Raw genomic sequence first — 22,001 nt, forward strand, 5'->3', positions numbered from 1 at the left:
GTTTATATATTTAGAATCCATAGGGCATAGAACTCATTGGTTCTCTGCTTTTTATAGTTGATGAGATTAAAATAAGCCATGAAGTGACTTATATGAGGCAGTAGGTAAATTATGGGTCTTAGCAGGGCACAGAAACACACCTAAGGAATGTTGTTGGAATTCAACACATGTAGTGACCCATAATAATCTTTTAAAACTCCTGCCATCATGCTACGTCGTATAAATTTTAAACAGATGATCTGCATTTTTCAGTTTAGAGGATTAACAGCTATGCTAAATGGTAAGGAGGAGGTCAATACGAATTTAATTCAATAGGAATTTAAAACATCACAAATCCAAACAGGGGACTCATTTCCAACGGGCAAGAATTTACGATGTCATTTTCATCACAGGCCATATATGAGCGCCTTTTCTGTTGGATTGTTTCTCGCATCAATGATATTATTGAGGTCAAGAACTCTGACACCACCATCCACGGGAAGAACACGGTTATAGGTGTCTTGGATATCTACGGCTTTGAAATCTTCGACAACAACAGGTAAACCGGATAAGGTCCTGAAAACCCTATTGTTTTTCGTTTGTTTGTTTGTTTGAGCCTAATTGATTCCTTTTCTTGCAGCTTTGAACAATTCTGCATCAATTACTGCAATGAGAAGCTCCAGCAGCTGTTTATTCAGCTGGTCCTGAAGCAAGAACAGGAGGAGTACCAGCGGGAAGGGATCCCCTGGAAGCACGTGAGTGGACTCGTACAGACTGTTCACGATAACGTCAACTCGTAGCATCTTGGGTACCTGCTGGTCTTCTTGGGTGCTTGAAACACCTAAACCTTAGCTCTCCTTTTTAGGATATTGAAATATTACAGTTCATTTTCAGGGTTGATAGGTGGGATTTCTCTAATTTGGTTGGAGTCTGGTTGGTGCCCAGAAAAGGCTGAGTTGAAACTCAGTAAACTTATGTTCACTTTACAGCTGATACCACATAGTTTTTTTGATTCACATCTGTCAGAGTTTAGCATCACTTATAAGTTATTCAGAGCAGCAGCTTATGCCTTCAATTGGCTGAACCTTGCTTCCAAACTGAGTTTCTTCCCCTTCCTCCTTTCTTTTTTTGCTCTTATTTCTCCTTTTTTCTTCTCCTACTTTGTAAGCCAAGTGGCATTTTATTGTCTTTGGTTAATGAAGTTCATATTCCCTGAAACCCATGCATGAAAACAGGTGTATTAACTTTGATTTCCATTTACTTTCCTTTGTGTCACACAACAGTTATCACCTCTCTTCTCCTGGCTCTCTGTGAACTTTGTATTTGTCACTAGTCCGATAAGATACAGCCAGACAGTATGATTGATGCAGGGTGCCATACCACAGATCACAGCTAAAAACATGACAGTTAGACCTCCTGTTCACGATAGAAATGGGACCTTGTAATTTTCTTTGAAATTTGTATTTTTAAACAATTTTGAGGACAGACATAAAAAAATCAAAAACCTCTCTGAGTTTCCGTAAATTTCTGTGTTTATCCTTTTGCCAAATAGTATAGATAATGAAGTCCGTATTTGTATTTTGATATCCAGTGTAAGCAGTAAAAAGCTATTTGAAATGCTGTATTTAAATTACTTTTATATTCCTTCCCATCTTCCTACTTTCCATCTCCTCTCATTCAGAAAAAGGAGATACTGGTATGATAACCGGCTTTCCTGCTTCAAATTTCTTCTTTGCCTTCCATCCATCGTGTGTTAAATGTTAGAATACTGTAACAATTTTGTTCAAGTATAGTAGTATGAATTCTACATATTTACAAATAAAGCAAAGGGTGTATTATTACTTTTTAATAGGAACACCTACAGTTTTGATTTAAAGAGTGAAATCTCATTGCATATTTAAGATGGAATTCAATTCAGTTAAGTTTACACGCAGCTTTCTTAGAACGAATCTGTTGCATAACATAATACACGATTATAGCTGGGGCTTAGGTTTTTATAGCAAACTTAATCATAAAACTTGTTATTCAGATGTGGTTCAGAGATACTGGTCCAAAATATCCTTTAACAATCAGAATATCAAATTCCACAGGCATAGTTGATAAAGGGAAAAGTCAACAGTTGCAGGAGACTATTCCAAGCATCTGAAAAAGGAGCAAAAGCCCTTTAAAACAATTCTTACTGAAATAAAGCAAGAAAAATGTGACCTAGCGGTAACAGAAAGCTCACTCCAAAATAATAGTTACTGAATACAGCCCGGGTCCCCAGATTAGAATCTCCATTCTGGGCAAGTATTTCCTTTAAAAACCCCAAACTTTAGAACATAGTGATTAATTAAAAAAAAAAAATTATTATGGACAATTTCAAGCACACATAAGAGCAGAGGTCACAATATAATAAACTCCTTGTACCCATCACTCAGCTTTAATAGTTATCAGGGAATTGCTAGTCTTGTGTCATCTGTACCCCACCCACCCCCAGATTATTTTGAAGCACATCTCAGACATCACATTATTTCATCTGTAAATATTTCAGTGTGTTTCTCTAAAAGATAAAGACTTTTATAAAAAACCATAGGCATGACACCATTATCACACCTAAAAAATTAACAGTAATTCCTTAATGTCATCAAATATGCAGCCAGTGTTCACATTTCACATTTCCTCAATTGTCTTAGAGCTTTTGGTTTTGCTTTTACAGTTTGTTTGAATTGGGATCCAAATAAGTTACTTACGCTGTGATTGGTTGATACGCCTCTTGAACATCCATCGATTTTCTCCTCTCTCCCCTCCCTCCCTCCCTCCCTCCCTCCCTCTCTCTCGCTCTCTCTCTCTCTCTCTCTCTCTCTCTCTCTCTCTCTCTTTTCCTTGCAATCTTTTGTTGAGAGAATAAGTCATTTGTTCTTTAGAGTTTCCCACTGTCTGGATTTTGCTAATGGGGTTCCCGAGGTGTCACCTAATCTGTTTCTCTGTTCCTTATATGTCTTGTACATTGGTTATTAGATCTAGAGTCTTGACTGGTGTCGGGATCACCGTCTATTTCATAGGTGGTATGTGAACTTCCACCAAGAGATTCATAATGTCTTGTCTCCCTAATTGATTCGCCTTTACATGATTTTGGTGCCGTAGTTTACAAGTCATTTTTAGGTGCTGAGAACTTGACTCTCAGGCACAAAGCTGCTCTATTTGGAGTGAGGATGGGAGCCCCAGAGCCCTGTGCCCCTGAGCCATCCCCTCTCATCTCTCTTTGTCCCCTGCATCCGCTAAGAAACCTCCTGGGAATACCAGGTTGCTGGAAGAACCTAGTTTGAAACCCACGACTGTAAGCAATGTTTGAAGCCACATTAAACTGTGAACCAGAAGCTACTGGACTCTTCAGCAAAGACTAATCACTTTTAGTTAGACAGTTGGAATTTGGGGAACTTAATTCTTTTGTTCTTGGCACAAAAGACTTAATCTTTAATTCCATAGTCACAAAGTCTACGATTTCAGCTGTTAATTAATACAGAGTTCCTGCTTTTTGAATATTTTAAGCATATTTTTTCCAAAGATAGAAATAACTTTTCTCCATAATGAGAAATGTAATAAGTGCCCACAGTAAAAGTGAATACTTAGACCAGGGCTTCTCCATCTCTGTACTAACATTTTAGACCCGATAACTGTTGTGAGTCTGTCCTGAGCTTTGTAGGATGTTTAGTAGCATCCCTGGCCTCTTCCCACTGGATGCCAGTAGCATTCTACTAGTCACGACCACCTAAAATGTCTCCAGACATTGCCAAATGCCCCTGGGCGGCAGAGTCACCCTCTATTGAGAATCACTGATTTAGACAAACCAGAAAAGTATAAAAAACAAAGTTTGCAGAAAAGCCACCCAGTTTGCAGACTTTAAGTCCATGGAATACAAAGGAGGACTTGCAAGACTAGGGATGGAGCTGAAAGCCACAGACAGATAGCTGGCACGAGCCCTTGGATTTTAAATAGCATTGAACAGGGATCCATGAGACACAGTAATACTCTATTGTGAGTGTGTCGATCTTACAGAAGGTAGTGGGGACAACTCTCAGTTCAAGTACCTCCTAAATGAGGTGGGACACATCAACACACAAGATTAAAATGTATAAGCTGCCCGTCTTCAAATGAGGTACTACAGCTTTCCTGAGTCAGGGCCATGTGTGCTTTCTGTGTGTATGTAGGCTGCAGCTATCAGAACAGACAGGTGTAGAAGAGGATTATTACACAGACCTTGTGTGTGCTGAGGTGGCTAGAGAGCATGCGGTTATTTACAACTTTATTCAGCCTTGTGGAAGCAAATGCAAAGCTTCTTCTTATCCTTTACGGATACTTATATCTCAGAATTAAATTTTTTATATTGTACCCTGGAAACCTCTGTTAGACCCATACGTGCTTTTTAACTTTTGGAAAACTGGAGGAGATACTCTAGGGGATTTTTAGTCAGCCAGGGCCGTGTAACTAAAAATGCAAGTTCTCGGAAACACCTTAACTGCATCAAGTTCAATATCAGTGAATACCTCAAGGTTATTTGTTGTTACTTAGTGGAATCTGGGTCTTGCGGTTAACAGCCAACAGATTGAGGGTCTGATGAATAAGATTAGGTGCAGGATATGAAGACAGGATTAAAACAAGAGTTAGCGAAGGGAGAAACATTACTTTATAATTTTTGCCTGGAGCTGTACTCATTTAAGACAAAATGTTTTATGATAAAAAGTCCACAAATACATTTTTAAAAATAAATTTATTTATTTGTTTGTTTTTATTTTTGGCTGTGTTGGGTCTTCGTTGCTGGGCACGGGCTTTCTCTTGTGGCTAGCAGGGGCTACTCTTCCTTGCGGTGCGCGGGCTTCTCATTGTCGTGGCCTCTCTCGTTGTGGAGCACGGGCTGTAGAGCGCAGGCTCAGTAGCTGCGGCGCACGCACTTAGCTGCTCCTCGACATGTGGGATCTTCCCTGGCCAGGGTTCGAGCCCATGTCCTCTGCATCGGCAGGCGGATGCTCAACCACTGCACCACCAGGGAAGCCCCACAAATACATTTTTTAAAAAACCTCTGTTAGAATGTGTGCTCATTTTAGCGTTATCCCTCATTAGTGTTGTTCACCTCTTTGACGCCAAAGTGACTTAAATTCCTGATACATATGGAGGCATTGCTGTTGCACCTGTTCCTGGTTTCCGTTCCCTCTGGAATTGCCACTTTGCTGTGTCCTACAGATTGATTACTTCAACAATCAGATCATCGTGGACCTCGTGGAGCAGCAGCACAGGGGCATCATTGCCATCCTGGATGACGCCTGCATGAATGTCGGCAAAGTCACCGATGAGATGTTCCTGGAAGCGCTTAACAGTAAATTGGGCAAACATGGTCATTTTTCCAGCCGAAAGGTAGTGTGTATAATGAGAACTTCCTCTCATTTTGATCATTAAGATTTTCCTCATTGTTTGACAGAATTAAATGACTTTATATGTTGGGTTGAAAGAATGTCCACTCAAGTGAGAAGGACCATAAACATCCATGAAATGATGTATTGCTGTGGATAAATTCTGCCTTTCTTGTTTATAGGATAGTGAGATTGATAGACATCATAATGTCCAGGAGAGGGAGCTCTAGACTATTCAATTTGCTAGAGGTAGGAAAAATGAACATGATTCTTTAGAAAGCATGATGTCATTTATAACCAATAGATACAGAGTCCTTGTTCATGTGCTAGGATTTTGCTCCTGCATCTGATAATTCTGGCACTGAAAATAGCTTTTGTCCTTGACTTTTTACTGTAATCCTCAGTTACAAAAATGTAGTATGTGTTCTCTGCTGTAGTTCTTCCGACTATGTGACTTTCTTGAAAACAGAGAAATTCGAGCTGAAATTCTAGTGTTACAAGGAAACTCATTCCTTAAATGAATGGTTATCCTTCTTAAGTCCCTATTTTTCACATTCTAAAAATGTTATAAGCAGATCGTATCTCCATGATAGTTGGTGGCAGTCGTGGTTATCCGACATTTGTGCTGTGCCTTGCATATAGTATGTTTGCCGTAATACTTGGCATAGAAGAGACACGCCATCACCCCTAGGTGTTCCTTACAAATGTAGGCTTGTCTAGCAACCATAAACTGAAGGAAAAACAGGCCCCATTCTTCTTCACTTCCAGAAGGAAAAGGGCCAACGTTTCTGCTCCTCCATAATTCAATATAAATCTATGACCCACTGCCACTTTTTAGCATGAATAAATCTATTCTGACTTTGTCCCTTCTGAAATTATGTAATCAGAACAGTAAGATTCCCCAACTAACTGGAGAAAGCACAGATCATCAAGATATAGATTACTGGCTGATATTTATTTTAGACTAGTTTATTTGTAAAATATTCTCCTTGGTCTGTTACTGAGGACTAACTTGTAGCGTGCTGTAAGTCAGCTTTCAGATGCTACAGTCTGATCTTTGACATTAGGGGTCTAGCTAGGGTTATCCCTTCAGTCATTTCCTATTTATAACGCAGATACTTAAGTGCGTCTCATTTTCCAGGTACAATCCTGGGTGCTGGGGACAGAGCAGTGAGCCAAGTTAGAAGCCACGTAAATAATTTAGAGTGGTGCTTTTAAAGACGGCATGATTACAGGGCAAATGTCCTGTCTCTGAGGGGTTGGGTATAAATGTCCTTTATAGTCACAATTCAGGTTTTGGAGACTCGCCTGGCATTGGTAGACAATCTGTGTTTGTTAAATTCAGTTGAATTGGGCACAATCATACCAAATAGATCTTTTGAAATATTGAATTCCAAACTAAAACAGGCAAGGCTCCACTTTGTTTAAATAAATAACTATGATTCTCATGTGAGAAATCACTTCATTTTGTTATGTTTCACCTTGGCCATTTATACACTCGGATTTATCAACCAAATATTTTGAAATATAATTTCATATTTACAGTAGAAACTGTACGTACGGTACTTTTAAGCAGCTGCTACTGACTTGATAGGAAATGCTAAATAGTAATTTATCTGTGGAGGTGGAATTTTTTTTTTTTTTTTTTTTTTAATGTGGGAGCCCAGGTTTTCCCAACTCTCAGACCAGGTGGCTCCTTTCTCCCTCAGCATCCTCCCCCAGACAAATCCTGAGATGGAAGTTTTTTGTGTGTTCTTTTCTGGGATTTTTGCCTAATGAAGGAAAGAAATGAAATAACCAAGCTGTCAGGATATTTCCATCACTATGAGTCTTTCTGTTAAATAAGTGCTATTATTCTGTATGTTAAAGCAGGTATTATCATTGCTATTGGTTATTAATGATTAGCTAGAATTATTGGCAGGTTAAATAAGGAGTTTCTGGCTTATGCTTATTTAGGGGCTAAATTGTTTCTCATGCCTTAAAGTTATCATGGAGAGGCAGGCAGATGATCCAATAAACCATAAAATAACTCTAAAATATTATTAACATATAAAGTTGAATGATAAATATATAACTTGTATTATTTTTTATAAAGTAAAGAAAAATCTAAAAACTTCTGTGTTTAGATCAGTTAAGACTTTGCAGTATCCAAATGTAAGAATATTCAATTATAATAGTATAGATATCTCTTGGGTCCTTTTCCTTTGGGCATTTGATAAGGAAAAGGGTTTTGTAAAAGTGGTTAATAAGAGAGAGAGAAGGAAAGAGGAATTAAATGAGACCCCTCGGAATGTTAGACACTTTGGTCTCCATAGTTCATTTAACCTCCAGACCAACTCTCTGAAATAAGTGATTACTAAAGGAAACAGAGCAAGTAGGTGGGAGAGCCAAGATTGGAACCTTGGAAGTCTGACACTGACTTCCTATAATTATTCATTTGTTGAATTAATAGGCTAATTGTTCCTTTAATATTCTAGACATCCACATAGAACCCACCAGCCTGGTTAGGGTTGTTTGTTGTCTGACACTACAAGTCAAGTGGTGTTTGTATGTAACTGCACTCAATGCTTAGGGATTCTTAGACGTCTGCTTTTGAATCTGTAGGATATCAAGTGATCCTTCACAGGGCGGTCAGAGAATCTAGGTGCTACTGTAATAAGGAAATTGCAGAAAGTTATAGAGACCCAGGGCTATATAAAAACTGCCTTCCCATAAAGTTCCTCTTCAGTGAGAAACAGCCGCAGAAGGTTGATCTGGGAAGCGATAGACCTGGAGTCCCAGCTTAGCAGAAGACAGGTGAGCCAGGTTGTTGTGTACATAGGAGAGTACAGACATTGCATTCAGTCCCAAGAATCCTTCCCAGAGCTACCGCTTACCAGCTGGACCTTGGGCCCGTTACCTAATCTCTTTGAACCTTAGTTTCCATGTATGTAAAAGAGAGCCCATAATACTTAGTTTAGATGTCAGTTGTGAGTATGGAATGAGATGTCCATGCCTAGGAGATAGCAAACCCTCAATATGGTCCTCCTTAAGTGGGACATGGAGGAGAAAGAGACTCTGTCAGTCAAGGTAGGCTGGGCTGTGTTAAGATAGCAGCCAAGATTTAAGTGTCATAGACAATAGAGGTCTGGTTCCCTCCCAGGGAACCAGACTTCTTCCATCTTCTGGCTCTTCCAGCCCCTGGGGACTATCCTTCTCTGCATCCAACTAGTGGGAGGTGAAAAGAAAGTACAGAGGAGAATCACCCACTTCTTACCTGCTTTGGCCTTGAACAGCCTCAGCTCACTTGAACTCACCTTCCATCATCCAGAACTTGGTCACTCGGCCAAGAAATGAAGTCTGACTATGTGGACTTCTGGTGAAAGTTCTCGGTCTTTACCACATGTGCCAAATTAAATCAAGCCCCACTCAGTGTGATTTCCTTCCGAATGATATCGTGATTTGTGACATGATTATCCTCTCCTATTAAGTTGCAATATATTTTTAGGAAAGAGAGAATGTCTGTTTTCAAGATCATCCCCTTCTTGATTTCTCAGCTCTGCGCCTCGGACAAAATCCTGGAGTTTGACCGAGATTTTCGAATTCGACATTATGCAGGTGACGTGGTGTGAGTATCTTACTCTGGTACCCGATGTGATGACTTGCATGCAGCCTCACTTCAGAAAATATAGTCAAGGAAAATGGAAATTGCTTTTTGTATTCATTTGCATTTTCCAGCCATTTCATATGCCAGTATATTTTAATTTCTTCACTTAAAACATTGCCATAGCTTCATTCATCCCTTGCTTTTCAAACATTTATTGAAGACACACCACGTGACCATACACAGTTCCTGGCATTGTTGGCACTCAGTCAGAATCAGCTGATGGTTAAATAAACCATGGAAGTATGTTAAGAACTGGGATAGAAAGGTGGGTAATATGGGCCGTGCCCTGAAGAAGCTAACCGTTTAGTGGAGGATACAGGCAGAATACATGATAAGTCGTTATAATGGAGAATAGAAAGGGTTAAATTGGAGACATGCAAGGCATTATGGGAACACTGAGGAGGAGTAATTAACCCAGAGTGAGGAGTGTGGCCAAGCCTTGTAGGAAGTGATGTCCCAGCTGAGTCCTAGAAGTAAAAGAGGCTTCGTCAGAAGACAGAATTAGGAAGAGAAGAGTAAGAGAGGGCATTCCAAGCAGAAGAGATAGCAGGCCTGCAGGCCCAGAGGTGAAAGTCACCATTGTACATAAAGAACTACTAGTGGTTGGGTAACTGTATGAGCAAAAACCAGTTTACCATATGAATTTTCAAGTGTTATTTGAAAAAGTGAAATTCTCACAAGCTACGTTTTCTGATTATAATACAATAAAAGTAGAAATTGGGGAAGAAAATGAAAGTAAAAAAATATAAGCACCTTAGTATTTTCATTTCCTAGGGCTGCTGTAACAAATGACCACAAATTGGTGACGTAAAACAGTAGAAATTTATTCTTTCACAGTTCTGGAGGCCAGAAGTTAGAAATCTAGGAGTCGGCAGGGCCACACTCTGGAGGCTTTAGAGGATTGTTCCTTGCTTTCCCCAGCGTCTGGTGGCTGCCAGCATTCCTTGGTTCGCGGCTGCATCACTCCAGTCTCTGCCTCTGTGGTCACACTGCCTCTTCCTCTTCAGGGTGTCTGTGTGAAATCTGCCTCTGTCTTAAAACTACACTTGTGATGGCATTTAAGGCCCACCTGAATACACGGGATGAATTTCTCCTCCCAAGGTCCTTAACGTAATCACATCTTTTACCATATAAGGTGACATTCGCAGGTTCCAGGGAATTTGACATGGTTGTCTTTCAAAGGTGGCATTTTCCAGTCTGCTACACTTACTATGTTTTGCCCACCCAACACTGCTTACTATCTTGTTTTTGTTGGAAGTCCCCTCTTTTCCTTTCTGCTTATTTTTTACATTAGGAATTCTATTCATGTAACCCATTACAGGAAGAAATTAAACAACAACAGAAAGCAAATGATCGTCTCTATAGATGCCAAAAAGACATTTGAGGAAATTTTAATAGCTGTTCCTGATTTAAATTAAAACTCTAGAATCATAAAATAAAATGGCTCAAAATTATCATCCCCCCTCTGTCAAACTAGCTGTTAGTGCTGGGATGGCACCATTATCCGCTTTTTCTGATGCTGTTTCCAGGTTCCAGAATACTGAAGAGGGAAGATCCAGTACCACGCAGGTACCTGCCTCTGAAAATCCAGGCCTCACTTATAGGGTACTTTTTATACAGCCCAGGTTGGCATAACTGCAGAGCTGGACAGAGGCCTTAGAGAACATGCAGGGCATGAAGAAATTTATGCAGAGTGTGTAAAATTCTTACCCAAGGTCACACAGCAAGTTTATGGAATAGCTGAGACAGTAACTAGGCTTTCAGACTCGCAGTCCAGAAAGCTAGCCAGGCCCACAGGGGAATATTTGATGCCTCAGACTTACCCTCCTCTTCTTAAGCTCTTCTTAAGCTCTTCTTAACCCTTTTTCAGATTTTTGCTGGGTATCTTCTGTGAGCACAATACTTTATAAAGTATGGTCCCTGCCCACAAAGAGCTTTCCATGTAAGATGCATACATACATACGTGGTTGTGTGCATGTATTTATTAACACACACTCCCATATATATATACACATACACATACATATATACATATACGTATATATACACATTTATATGCATACACTGATACAGCAAAAGATGGTTGAACATAATTGCCATATGAGTAATAATGTGTTGTCAGAATTCAGAATAAGCAAATGATATAATACTTCTAACTGTGTGTGGTAAACCCAGGAAGGCAGATGCTGGTCCTTGGGTGCTAGGAATTATTTTTATAGGAGAAAGGGGAAAGGAGGCTAAAAATATTTAGGAAGTAGTAACTAGGCCCATTTGACTGGAGTGTATCCTTTGGTGGCATAGAGAAGTAGGAACGCCTAGAAAAGTAGATTGAGATCAAATCACAATGAGTCTTAAAGGCCAAAATAAGGAGTCTGAAGTTTGAATTGTATGGGTCCAGTGATAGATGAAGAGTCAGGTGACTACAAGGGCTCAGTCAGAAGAGACTTGCAGGTATTAGGAAGAAGACTGAGGTTGGAGGACGCAAGGAACTAATTTTGGACCTGACGGCCTTAAAGTATGCCCACGGGCAGCACAGCCTGAAGGAACGTTCTTGCAGAATTAGACATGTAAGGCTGGAACATTGGTGCAAGGTCAGAGTTCGATGCGATTGACAAGGAAGACGATACAGTCAGGCAAGAAAGGAGAGCTGGAAGCAGTGGCTGCCTCTGTAGTGTTGCTACTTACCCATCCTCCTCTCATGTAGAACCCTCCCTTCCTGTTATCCCCCCCTCATCCCCCAGTGTTCTCCCTCTAGAGCCATGCCAGTCACCGCAGCAGAGCAACCCCCATTCCTACCTTTGTCACCAGCTGCAGTCTTAGCTGGACCTTCAAGACGTTGCTCGCGTCCCTCTCTCCAAAGCATGGACACTGACCTTTTCGCTTCCTCTTGAGCACTCCTCGCATGTGCCTGCTCCCGCCCTTTCATTTAATCGGTTTCCCTGTGCGATCTGCCTTCCCCTTTCTCTTCTGCTTATCCAAATCTTACCATCCTTTGCAGTTCTTCTTGGATTCTTTTCTCCCACCCTGAGCACAGTGAGCAAGCCTTAGGCAAGTCATTTGACCTCCCTACGGATGAGACTGTTAGATCCTGTACGTTGCCGTTTTGCTTTTATCTTAGGAATGCTGGATGATAAATACAGCTGTCTTTTTAAAAGTCATCGTCTTGAGGTAAGCAACAAACCAGTAGAGAATGATGATCTTAATCATAATGATGACACTGATGTTTGTCTCCTTTTGAGGACTAGAAACAGCACCCGCTCTGTACGGGAGGTGAATTTGTTATTCTTTAACCCAGCACTGGGTGGACAGTATTAGCTTTATAGATGATCGCTTGCATAATTTAACTGTGGAAAGGCGTGTAGACTTCTAGAAAAGCTGAAAAGTGGCTCTCGCTTGGTGAATAATGTGTTTTCTTTTTCTTTTTTCTCAACTAGCTATTCTGTCATTGGTTTTATTGACAAAAACAAAGACACCTTATTTCAGGATTTCAAGCGCCTCATGTATAACAGGTAGGATTGAAATTGTATTATTTGTCTTTATGTTAAGCTCTTTGACATATTACATAATATGTATGCCCATTATTTTATGTGACAATTTTAAGAGTTTCTGGTAATTTTTCTAGTTCTGCTTGATCATACTTAATGAGTGAAATAATATATTACTTTATGATGATAAAATCTGTAAGCTTAGGGCAGGAACCCTGTTACTAATATGATGTCCCTTGATTTCCCTTGGGTCGCCTCAGTTTCTCTGTTCATCGCCGCCATCCTCCAACACCCCCGCCAGTGTACGCAGCAGTCCCCCGGCCAGGCCAGTGGCCATGGGGGAGTGTCAAATAACCTCTGGCCCAGCCGAAAGCTTTACATACTCAGATTCCCACTGTAGCGTCTTTGTAGTGTCTCCAGCCAGGGGACCACCCTGATATCAGAGTGGCTGTGGTGTCAGTGGTGATAGATCCTGAGTGGTCAGAATCTTCTCACAATCCAAGAAAATGGGAAAAATCTGTGGAGAAGTAAAACCAGGCAGAGGAGAGCAAGTTCACACCCAGTACGGATACCTTGGAAAGAAGGCCTATGAGGAAGAGAAGCTTCCTAGCCAGCTGCTCCTTTTGGATTGAAGTGTTGTCGCTCATGTATTAAGTCTACTCAGCCTGTTGGTCAGTAGCTCAGACAAGGTATATGGAGCACCTCTGAGCTACACTTTCTTCTGTGCTCTTGGGGTACAAAGCCCCTGCCCTCCTGAGGTCTTTTATTCTAGTGGAGATGACAGTTAATAAAGCAACAAAACAACGAACTTTCAGGTGGTAACAAGTGCTGTGAAGAAAAGTAAAGTAGGTGAGAGATTGAAGGGTACAGACCAGGAAGGGCCGGGGAGGCATTACAGGTAGGGTGGTCGGAAAAGGCTTCTTAAAAGAGAGGTCATTTGAGCTGAGACCTGAGTGAAGTGAGAGCATGAACCATGAACATGGCGGGGAAGAGAGGGGGAGCATTCAGGCAGAGAGAAGGGCTAGTTCACCAAGGCATTAAGGTGGGAACGAGCTTGGGTGTGTTGAGGACGGGAGGAAGGCCAGTGTGGCTGAAATCAGTGAGGGGAGGGGAGAGCGATTGGGAATGACTGCAGAGAGGTCCACAGGGCCCAGCTCATGAAGAGTCCATGAGCCAGGCATGATGGGAAGCCATTGGAATGGATGGTGTGATATGATCTCTATTTTAAAGAAATCATTGGCGCCGCTGTGTAAAACCCAGACTGTAAAGAGTAGACATGCAGAGACCAAGTAGGCGGCTCGTTTAGTGATCCAGGCTGAGGCATGGATGGGGTTACAGAGATGATGAGAAGTGGTCTGAGTGGGTGATGTTTTGAAAGTAGAGCCAGCAAGATTTGCTGATGGATAGGATGTGTGATGTGAGAAAAACAGAAATCAAAGACGATGCCTGAGCAATGGGGAAGGGATGCTTGATCGTGGGAAAGACAAGAGGAGGCGCTCATTTTGGGGGGAAATCAAGAGTTTCGTTTTGGATACGTTTTGTCGGAGGTGCGTTTGGGGCATCCAGTTGAAAATGCCAAATAGGCAATTGTTTGTGTGCATTTAGAGCTCAGAGTAAAGGCGGGACTAGAGATGTAAATTCATGGTCACCAGTCTGTTGATAGTATTTAAAGCCATAGTCCTGGGTGAGTTTGTCTAGGGTGAGCAGAGAGAAAAAATAAGAGAGAAGAGGTTGGTTGAAAGATGAATCCCTGAGATACTCTACCATTTCGAGTCAAGCAAGGAAAGAGGAACTAGCAAAGGAAACTGAGCGCATGCCTGTGAGTTAGGAAGAAAGCCAGGAATCTGGTGTCAGGGAGGCCAGGTCAAGTAAAAAAGATAAACTGTGTCAAACACTGTCAAGAGCAGAGTCCTGTGAGGACCAAGATTCACCATTGGATTTGCAAACATGAAGGTCATTGGGACCCTGACAACACTGGCTTCAGTAGAGTCGTGAAGACAAGATGTCTGACGGAAGCGGGCGCAAGAGAATGCAGAAAATGAGAATGTGGAGAAAGTGTGTTTCAACAGTTCTTTCAAGAGGTTTTGGTATAAAATGGTTCATCTGTATGGATGAAGCCTCCAAGAGCAGAGATGGAGCTGTCACCACTAGAAAGTCACAGAGATGTGGGAATGTGAGAGGGGACCCATGTGAGGGCTGGTTTGGGGAGAAGAGAGTTTCAGAAAGAAGTTTCAATGCTCGGTTTATCAGGTAAGATGCGCCCATTTTGAGAGAGAAATCAAAGAGTCTGGCGTTGCTGTGTGTGTAGAAAATGTCAAAAAGTCAAATCGGAAAAACGGCCTCAGTCGGCCAGTGACAAAGTCAGGGTGTGTTGCCCGGGGAAGGCAGCAGGCTGTGTACCAGGAGGCTGCACAGGGTGGCATTGGTTACCTTCTTGAATTATCACAGCCCAGAGGTTCAGCTCACAGAGAACAGCTGCACCTTCTAGTGGTAGATTCACGTAACCCCCAGCTCACAGGACCAGTGCAGAAACAGACCAGCAAGCAGATTTATTTCCAGTGGACAATCTAACGGGCTCATGGTATGGAACACTTGCATGGGGATAACAGGCTCTTCTTCCCTATTGGAAAACCTGCCTGGGAAGTCAAATAGAACTCTGTTAACTGACCGTGAAAAATATCACCTATAGAATGCTTAATTGCTTGGTAAGCCTGGAATCAGAACAAAGGAACTTAGATAAATCCAACAGTTAAGGGCATCAGTCTAAGATGAATCCATTTCACAACAGGGATGGTCTTGCCAAAGGTATAAAAACATTAAAAGTCTGTTCACTGCAACTTGTATATATCTCCGTAGTAGGAAAGGCCTTGCCAGGGGGATGGAAAGTCTTGAAATTATTTTGGTTAAAACCATCCTCCTAGATGGTGTTTAGATGGGCTACCTTTGCCTTTTCGATGCTTCCATGGCTAAATGACCTTTCCAAATTCAATCCTTTCTTTCTTTCTATCTGTTTAAAGGGTAATCCCTGGACCTCTAGTTCTGTAGAGTATCCGTGCATGTGTGCAGGCACATGCATGTGTGTGTATATATAAAGGGAAGGAGGCAAGGAGCAAGCAGGTGGCATGCGAGGTGCACAGATCGCTCTTTACCACTCTCTCGTTAGCCAGCTAAGTTCCGCCTTATCTGTTATATGTACTGGGTTTCTGGATAAATAAGCTTCCCTTTTAAGGGAAAGTTTCTTTTAAATAAGTTTGTAAAGTGTGTTGACTTACTGGCCTGAAAGTTCTTTTTCTTTAAAACAATTGTATGTGTCTGTTTTGATTCATTATGCATCAGTTCTACTGTTTAATAATGTAATAATAATAAACATCTTATTTCCTTCATTCTCAACATTCCCCCCTCCCTTCATTTACAAGGTAGTGTCTGAAACAAGACCAAAAGGGAGTAAGGTGCAACTGAGGGCAGAAAAGCCAGTGATTTTCTGTCTTTGATGTGCATCAGGATTTTCAAAGTGCACACGCTCTAGTTTCTGGAAATTCTATTCCAGAGGTGTTAGGAAGGCATCCAGGCATTGTGGGCACTAAAGGTTGAGAGCCATTGCCTCAAGTTCTCTCTCTGCTAAAGATTGAAATGGAAAAGTTAAGGAAAAGCAATAAACATTTATGTGGTCTTTGTTTTTTTTGTTTTTTTTTTTTGCTGTACGCGGGCCTCTCACTGCTGTGGCCTCTCCCGTTGCGGAGCACAGGCTCCGGACGCGCAGGCTCAGCGGCCATGGCTCACGGGCCCAGCCGCTCCGCGGCATGTGGGATCTTCCCAGACCGGGGCACGAACCTGCATCGGCAGGCGGACTCTCAACCACTGCGCCACCAGGGAAGCCCTATGTGGTCATTTTTATTGATACATGTATCATTGGAAAATTATGGAATAGGAGTAGAAGGTAATAAAACTGGGTCCATGAACCACAGATCATGCATTATTTTATAGCCACTTTTGATGGTAGTTGTCCCAGCTTGCTGGCAATGGCGAGGGTTAGGACTGTTTTTCTTTTTCTGCCTTCATTCACAGATGCAGTCAGTCTTCACCTCACCATTTATCTTCCTCACTCTTGTCATCCATTCTGGCAGTTTGCTGCTATTATTTAGAGCCTTTTTGTACAGAAATTTACTAGGTGTTTGGGGAACCAACTCAATTTTCTCAGTTTTATATCAGGAAAAGAAAAGTGGGCAAAATGATGGCAGCAGTAAACACAGTTAGAAAAAAAAAAAATCCATGTTAGGTCTTTTCTATTCTCAATCCCCAATTAAAAAAAAAAAAATTCTGACAAGAGAAAAGTTTCCAGGACGCAAGCAACATTTCGAGTTCCAATTACTTTAAAATCAAAAGCACCCAATGTTGTGTTCGTTTCAGGTGTACAGCAAAGTGAATCAGTTACACATGTACATATATCCACTCTTTTTTAGATTCTTTTCCCATATGGGTCATTACAGAGTATTGATTAGAGTTCCCTGTGCTATACAGTAGCTCCTTATTAGTTATCTATTTTATATATAGTAGTGTGTATATGTCAGTCCCAACACAACATTGTAAATCAACTATACTCCAATAAAAATTCTTAGAAAATCAAAAGCACCCAAAATGAAACAGGAAGAAAATCAGAGCCGAGACCACTGTACATGTTTATAAAAATGTCTCCACTGAGCCAAATAAAGAATGCAGTATATCATTTTTAGCCTGAAAACTGGCCTTAAGTAACTTTAAGAATTGGATTGCAGCCGTCTTAGTGTCACATCAATAAAATATTGTAACCGCCGGTGCTACCTATAAATGTGTTCATAATTCAGCTGCAGTAAAGGGATTTACTAGATGACAACGTAAAAGTGGTTATTTTCTATTCCTATCTGTGCTGTTTGAAAGACCTGGCTTTTTGTGACCTATACTGTATGAATATTTGTTTCAATTAAAAGATGCTTTCTCTTTCATGACTTCTGCCCATGACATTGAGGATTGTTTTCCTACTAGTGGTTTGTTCTCATTCTTTTAACGACCGCCAAAACCATTTTATTTTAGGTATATGGTATCAGAGCTATGCAACCATTTGAGGATCCTGCATAATAATAACATCGAGGTCACTTTAAAGAAGTTTAAAGAATTTTTCAAATGTGGTCTCGTTTGGACACAGCTCACTCTGTGGTGCAGTATCTGTAATTATACTCTCAGCCTAATTTTCTGGATGGAATCATTTTTCCAATCAGGGCTTGTGAGTTCTGTCTGCAGTGCAATCGTGGCTCCCAGGATACAGTTCAACAGGATTGCTTAGCAATTCATATTCAGCTTATATGAATGTAGCATTCAAACCACTCTTTCTGTGCTTCTCAGTTCAAATCCTGTGCTGAAGAATATGTGGCCCGAAGGCAAACTGAGCATTACAGAGGTGACCAAGAGACCTCTGACTGCCGCCACCTTATTTAAGAATTCTATGATTGCTTTAGTAGACAACCTTGCATCAAAGGTAATTACTGTCTTTTAAAATATCCATTTCATTTCATAGATTCCCTCTTGATGTATGTTATAGAGAATGTTTGTGTGCTTTGCTTGGTAGGTGATTATAGTAAATCAAATTGAAGAACATGTTGAAAGTGAGTGTTACAATAGCATTCTTAATCCTGTTTTGTTTGTTTGTTTTTTAACATAGCTTGGTAAAACAGTTGTTTGTGTCCCAGATGAAATGCTCTTCTTAAATTTGGGCCTTTTATCCTACTGTAGTCATTAATGGGAAAGTCTTAGTCAGATCTTTAAAAAAACAAAAAAGCAGTATACTACAGGCATAGTATATGCCTGACAAAATAAACTTCAGCCCTGTGCTGAAGACAGGGCCTGGCTTAAAAAAAAAATCTTGAAATAAATTGTAACATATACCATCTTTCTGTTGTATCTGAATACAAAATGACCAGATAGAGGTTTAAGAGGAAGTTTAGTATTTAAGTATTGTCCTTAGGGTGTTTTAAATAGATGTATTTAAATAGATGTATATAAAAAAAAAAGATGTATTATTGGCAGTTATTTCTGCTTTTTATTGTTCCTTTGAGGTCTAATACTGTTTGATAACTTCAGTCTGGGATTTTTTTTCCCCTTAAAGAACAGATTTCTACTCTTAACTGCTGCTGTTGACAAGTTTGATAAATTAGGCAGCATTCTGGGACTCATTATTTTTAGTGCCTTCATTTTTATCTTTCTCTTCTGGTGCTTTTCCAGTATATTTTTTCTTCTTCATTTTTAACTTTTTTTTTTTTTAAATCAACTTCCTCTCTAAAAATTTAAATCTATATTATTTTTGGTTACTTCCCTGTGGATAAATTAGGCAAATGCCACAAGAACACATCTATTCAGTAGCTTTCTATTCTTTTCGTCAGGATTCTTTGCCCCCAGGTGACAACAGATAAGCACAGTGTGTTGGCTTGTATAATCAAAAATCCAGAAAGGCAGGGGAGGGGTAAGGACACAGGAGCATAGACTAGAATACCCTCAGGGCCCCTCCTCTTGTCCCTCAGCTTCTCTCTGCATGTCAGCTTCAACCTCTCTCATCCAGCAAGAAGGAAAGTGAACCTAGAAGGAACGCATGGGACACAAGAAACAGAGTTGAACACAGAATTTTATAAAATGTATTTTATACAATACATTAATTATAAATATATTGTTTATAAAACATATTCGATTTGTTCAATTAACTAGAAAAGAATCACTTTTGTTTTCTAACTTTGGTAGTCAAATGTGAATTTTTAAATAAAAATTCTAGAACCATCTATAATTTCTGTATGGCCAATTGCATTCAGCTACTAAACAACTGAACCCTCCCTCCCCAAATTAGTGGCTTAAACAAGAGAGACAGGGCTTCCCTGGTGGCGCAGTGGTTGAGAGTCCGCCTGCCGATGCAGGGGACACGGGTTCGTGCCCCGGTCTGGGAAGATCCCACATGCTGCGGAGCGGCTGGGCCCGTGAGCCATGGCCACTGAGCCTGCGCGTCCGGAGCCTGTGCTCCGCAACGGGAGAGGCCACAACAGTGAGAGGCCCGCATACCGCAAAAAAAAAAAAAAAAAAGACATTTATTTCTCTCTCTGTAAATGGAGTACAGGAGAAATTATCCCAGTACTGGTATAGCAGCTCTAAGGTTATTAGAGACAAATTCCTTCTGTCTTTCTGCTCTACCATCCTAGTGCTTGGCATCCCTTCTCCGGGTCCAAGATGGCAATTGGAGCCTCTTCCCTTTTAAAGAGACTTCCTGGAAGTCTCATATAGCACTTTAGCGACATCTCATTTGCTGTACCTAGTTGCCGAGGAAGCTGGGAAGTGCCTTTTTATTCTGGTCAGCAGTGCACCCAGCTAGAAGTAAGTTTTCTGTTTTGAAGTAGGAAAAAAAGTTACCGTGTGTGAGGTAGGCGACGAGTCTAGCAGTCTCTGCTGCAGCTCCCCAGGCTGTGTGAGGTGGGGGAATGAGGGAGAGAGTAGGGACAAGCAAAAGAATAGAGACAACCTATCAGTCTAATAGAAGGCAGGAAGGTGGGCAGGGCAGGAACAAAGGAAAAATGTTACATTTAGAAAATACATACATGATAGAAATAAATCTAATTAATTGGTACTCACCATAAATGTAAATAGACTAAACAGACTGGATAGGTGGAAAATCCAGGTACAGGCATACCTTGTTTTATTGCAATTCACAGATAGTGCGTCATTTTTTACACATCGAAGTTTTGTGGCAACCCTGCAACAAGTAAGTTTACCAGCAGCATTTTCCCAGCAGCATTTTCTCACTTGTATCTCTGTGTCACAGTTTGGTAATTCTTGCAGTATTTCAAACATTTTCATTATTGTTGTATTTGCTATGGTGATCTGTGACCAGTGATCTTTGATGATCTATGACTCGCTGAAGGCTTAGGTGATGGTTAGCGTTTTTTAGCAATAAAGTATTTTTAATTCAGGTGTTGTTTTTTTTTAGGCATAATTCTACTGCACACTTAATAGACTATAGTGACATGTAAACATAACTTTTGTATGCACTGGTAAGCCAGAAAATTCGTGTGACTTAGCCTATTGCAGTATTCATGTTATTGCCATGGTCTAGAACTGAATCTGCAGTAACACCAAGGTTTTGCCATGTTGTTTATAGGAGCTACCTAGTTGACACTATGCAGAAAGATTAAGAACAAAAAGGTGGGTAAAGATATATCAAGCCCCCCCCCCCAAAAAAAAACCTGGTGAAAACAATATTAGTGTGAAAAAACATAGAACTTAAGGGAAAAAAATTATTATTACAGATAAAGAGACTATCATAATAAAATGAAAATACTCAATAAAGCCATTTTGAACTAGCTACCTAACAGCACAGCCATGATGGTACTTGAACTCTATAAAGCAAAAAAAAAAAAAAAAAAAGAACCTGAAAAAAATGTAAAAGGCAAAATTGACAGGTCCACAGTCCCAGAGGGAGATTTTAAACCAACTCTACCAGAAACAGATCAAGCAAAAACCTTCGTAAGAGTGCAGCAGCCAAATTTAAACTTTATCTAATAGATCAAAAGATCTCTATACCCAGGGGATAAGAAATACATATTCCTTTCAGGTATACATGCAACATTTACAAGAATTGACCACATGCTAGATCACAAAAGAAGTCTCAACTGTTTTAACAAATGTATATATAGATGCATCTCCATCCTCACAGCAAATGAAATGAAAATCAGCATCAAAAAAGTTTTTTTTTTTTTTAATCTGCTTGGGAACTTAAAAATACTCCTAAAGTGGTCTACTTGTTATGCCTTTATTTAAAACAACAACAACAACAAAAAAAAAACAAGGAAGACTGAAAGTAAATGAGTTAAGTTCAACTTAAGAAGCCAGAAAAGGAAATCCAAAGAAAATCTAAAGAAAAAAATTAAGAAAATAATTTTTAAATAGCAAAAACTAAAAGTAATCAAAAAATTAATCAAATAGACCTTTAAAAAACTTATTTTAAAAAGAGAAAATAATGTTAAGAATGAAAAAATGATACAACTTTATATGCTGCAGAGATTTTTGAAAGTATCAGAATATTATGAACAACTGTATGCCAGTGAATTTGAAAAATTAGTTTTCTAGAAAAATGTTATCAAAATTAACTCAAGAAGAAATAGAAAGCCTGAATAAATTTAAAGATTCTGAATCACTAATCAGAAGTCTGCCTTCCCCCAGTTCTGCCAAGAACTTCAGGCCCAGATGGTTTTACAGGTAAGTCTTACAAATCCTTCAGGGAGCCAGTAATTCCTATCATACATACACTGTTTTCGAGGAAGGGAAGAAGAGAGGCCACTACCCAATTCATTTTATGAGCTTAATATTACCTTGGTACAAGGTTAACATGAAAAAATGAAATTAGAGATGATTTTCACCTAGGAACATCAACATGAAGATTTTTAAAATACATGTAAGTAATGCATTTTCCAGCAACAGGGTGAACAAAACACCCCCTAA

The 22,001-nt window shown here is 40.2% G+C and overlaps 1 protein-coding gene across 2 annotated transcripts in view; it reads left to right on the forward strand.

Annotated features, from left to right (window-relative positions):
- Nucleotides 1-22,001, forward strand: part of MYO1D (myosin ID) — a 346,176-nt gene that overhangs the window by 117,461 nt on the left and 206,714 nt on the right. For both annotated transcript variants that reach the window (XM_082860517.1, XM_082860518.1), the window contains exons 9-14: nucleotides 393-538; nucleotides 620-734; nucleotides 5,200-5,370; nucleotides 8,903-8,973; nucleotides 12,447-12,521; nucleotides 17,874-18,006. In XM_082860517.1, coding sequence (XP_082716643.1) covers nucleotides 393-538; nucleotides 620-734; nucleotides 5,200-5,370; nucleotides 8,903-8,973; nucleotides 12,447-12,521; nucleotides 17,874-18,006 — 711 coding nt within the window. The remainder of the gene's footprint in view (nucleotides 1-392; nucleotides 539-619; nucleotides 735-5,199; nucleotides 5,371-8,902; nucleotides 8,974-12,446; nucleotides 12,522-17,873; nucleotides 18,007-22,001) is intronic.

The sequence above is a fragment of the Leucopleurus acutus genome (assembly GCF_964270905.1).
Source record: "Leucopleurus acutus genome assembly, chromosome: 19".
NCBI classification, from domain to species: domain Eukaryota; kingdom Metazoa; phylum Chordata; class Mammalia; order Artiodactyla; family Delphinidae; genus Leucopleurus; species Leucopleurus acutus.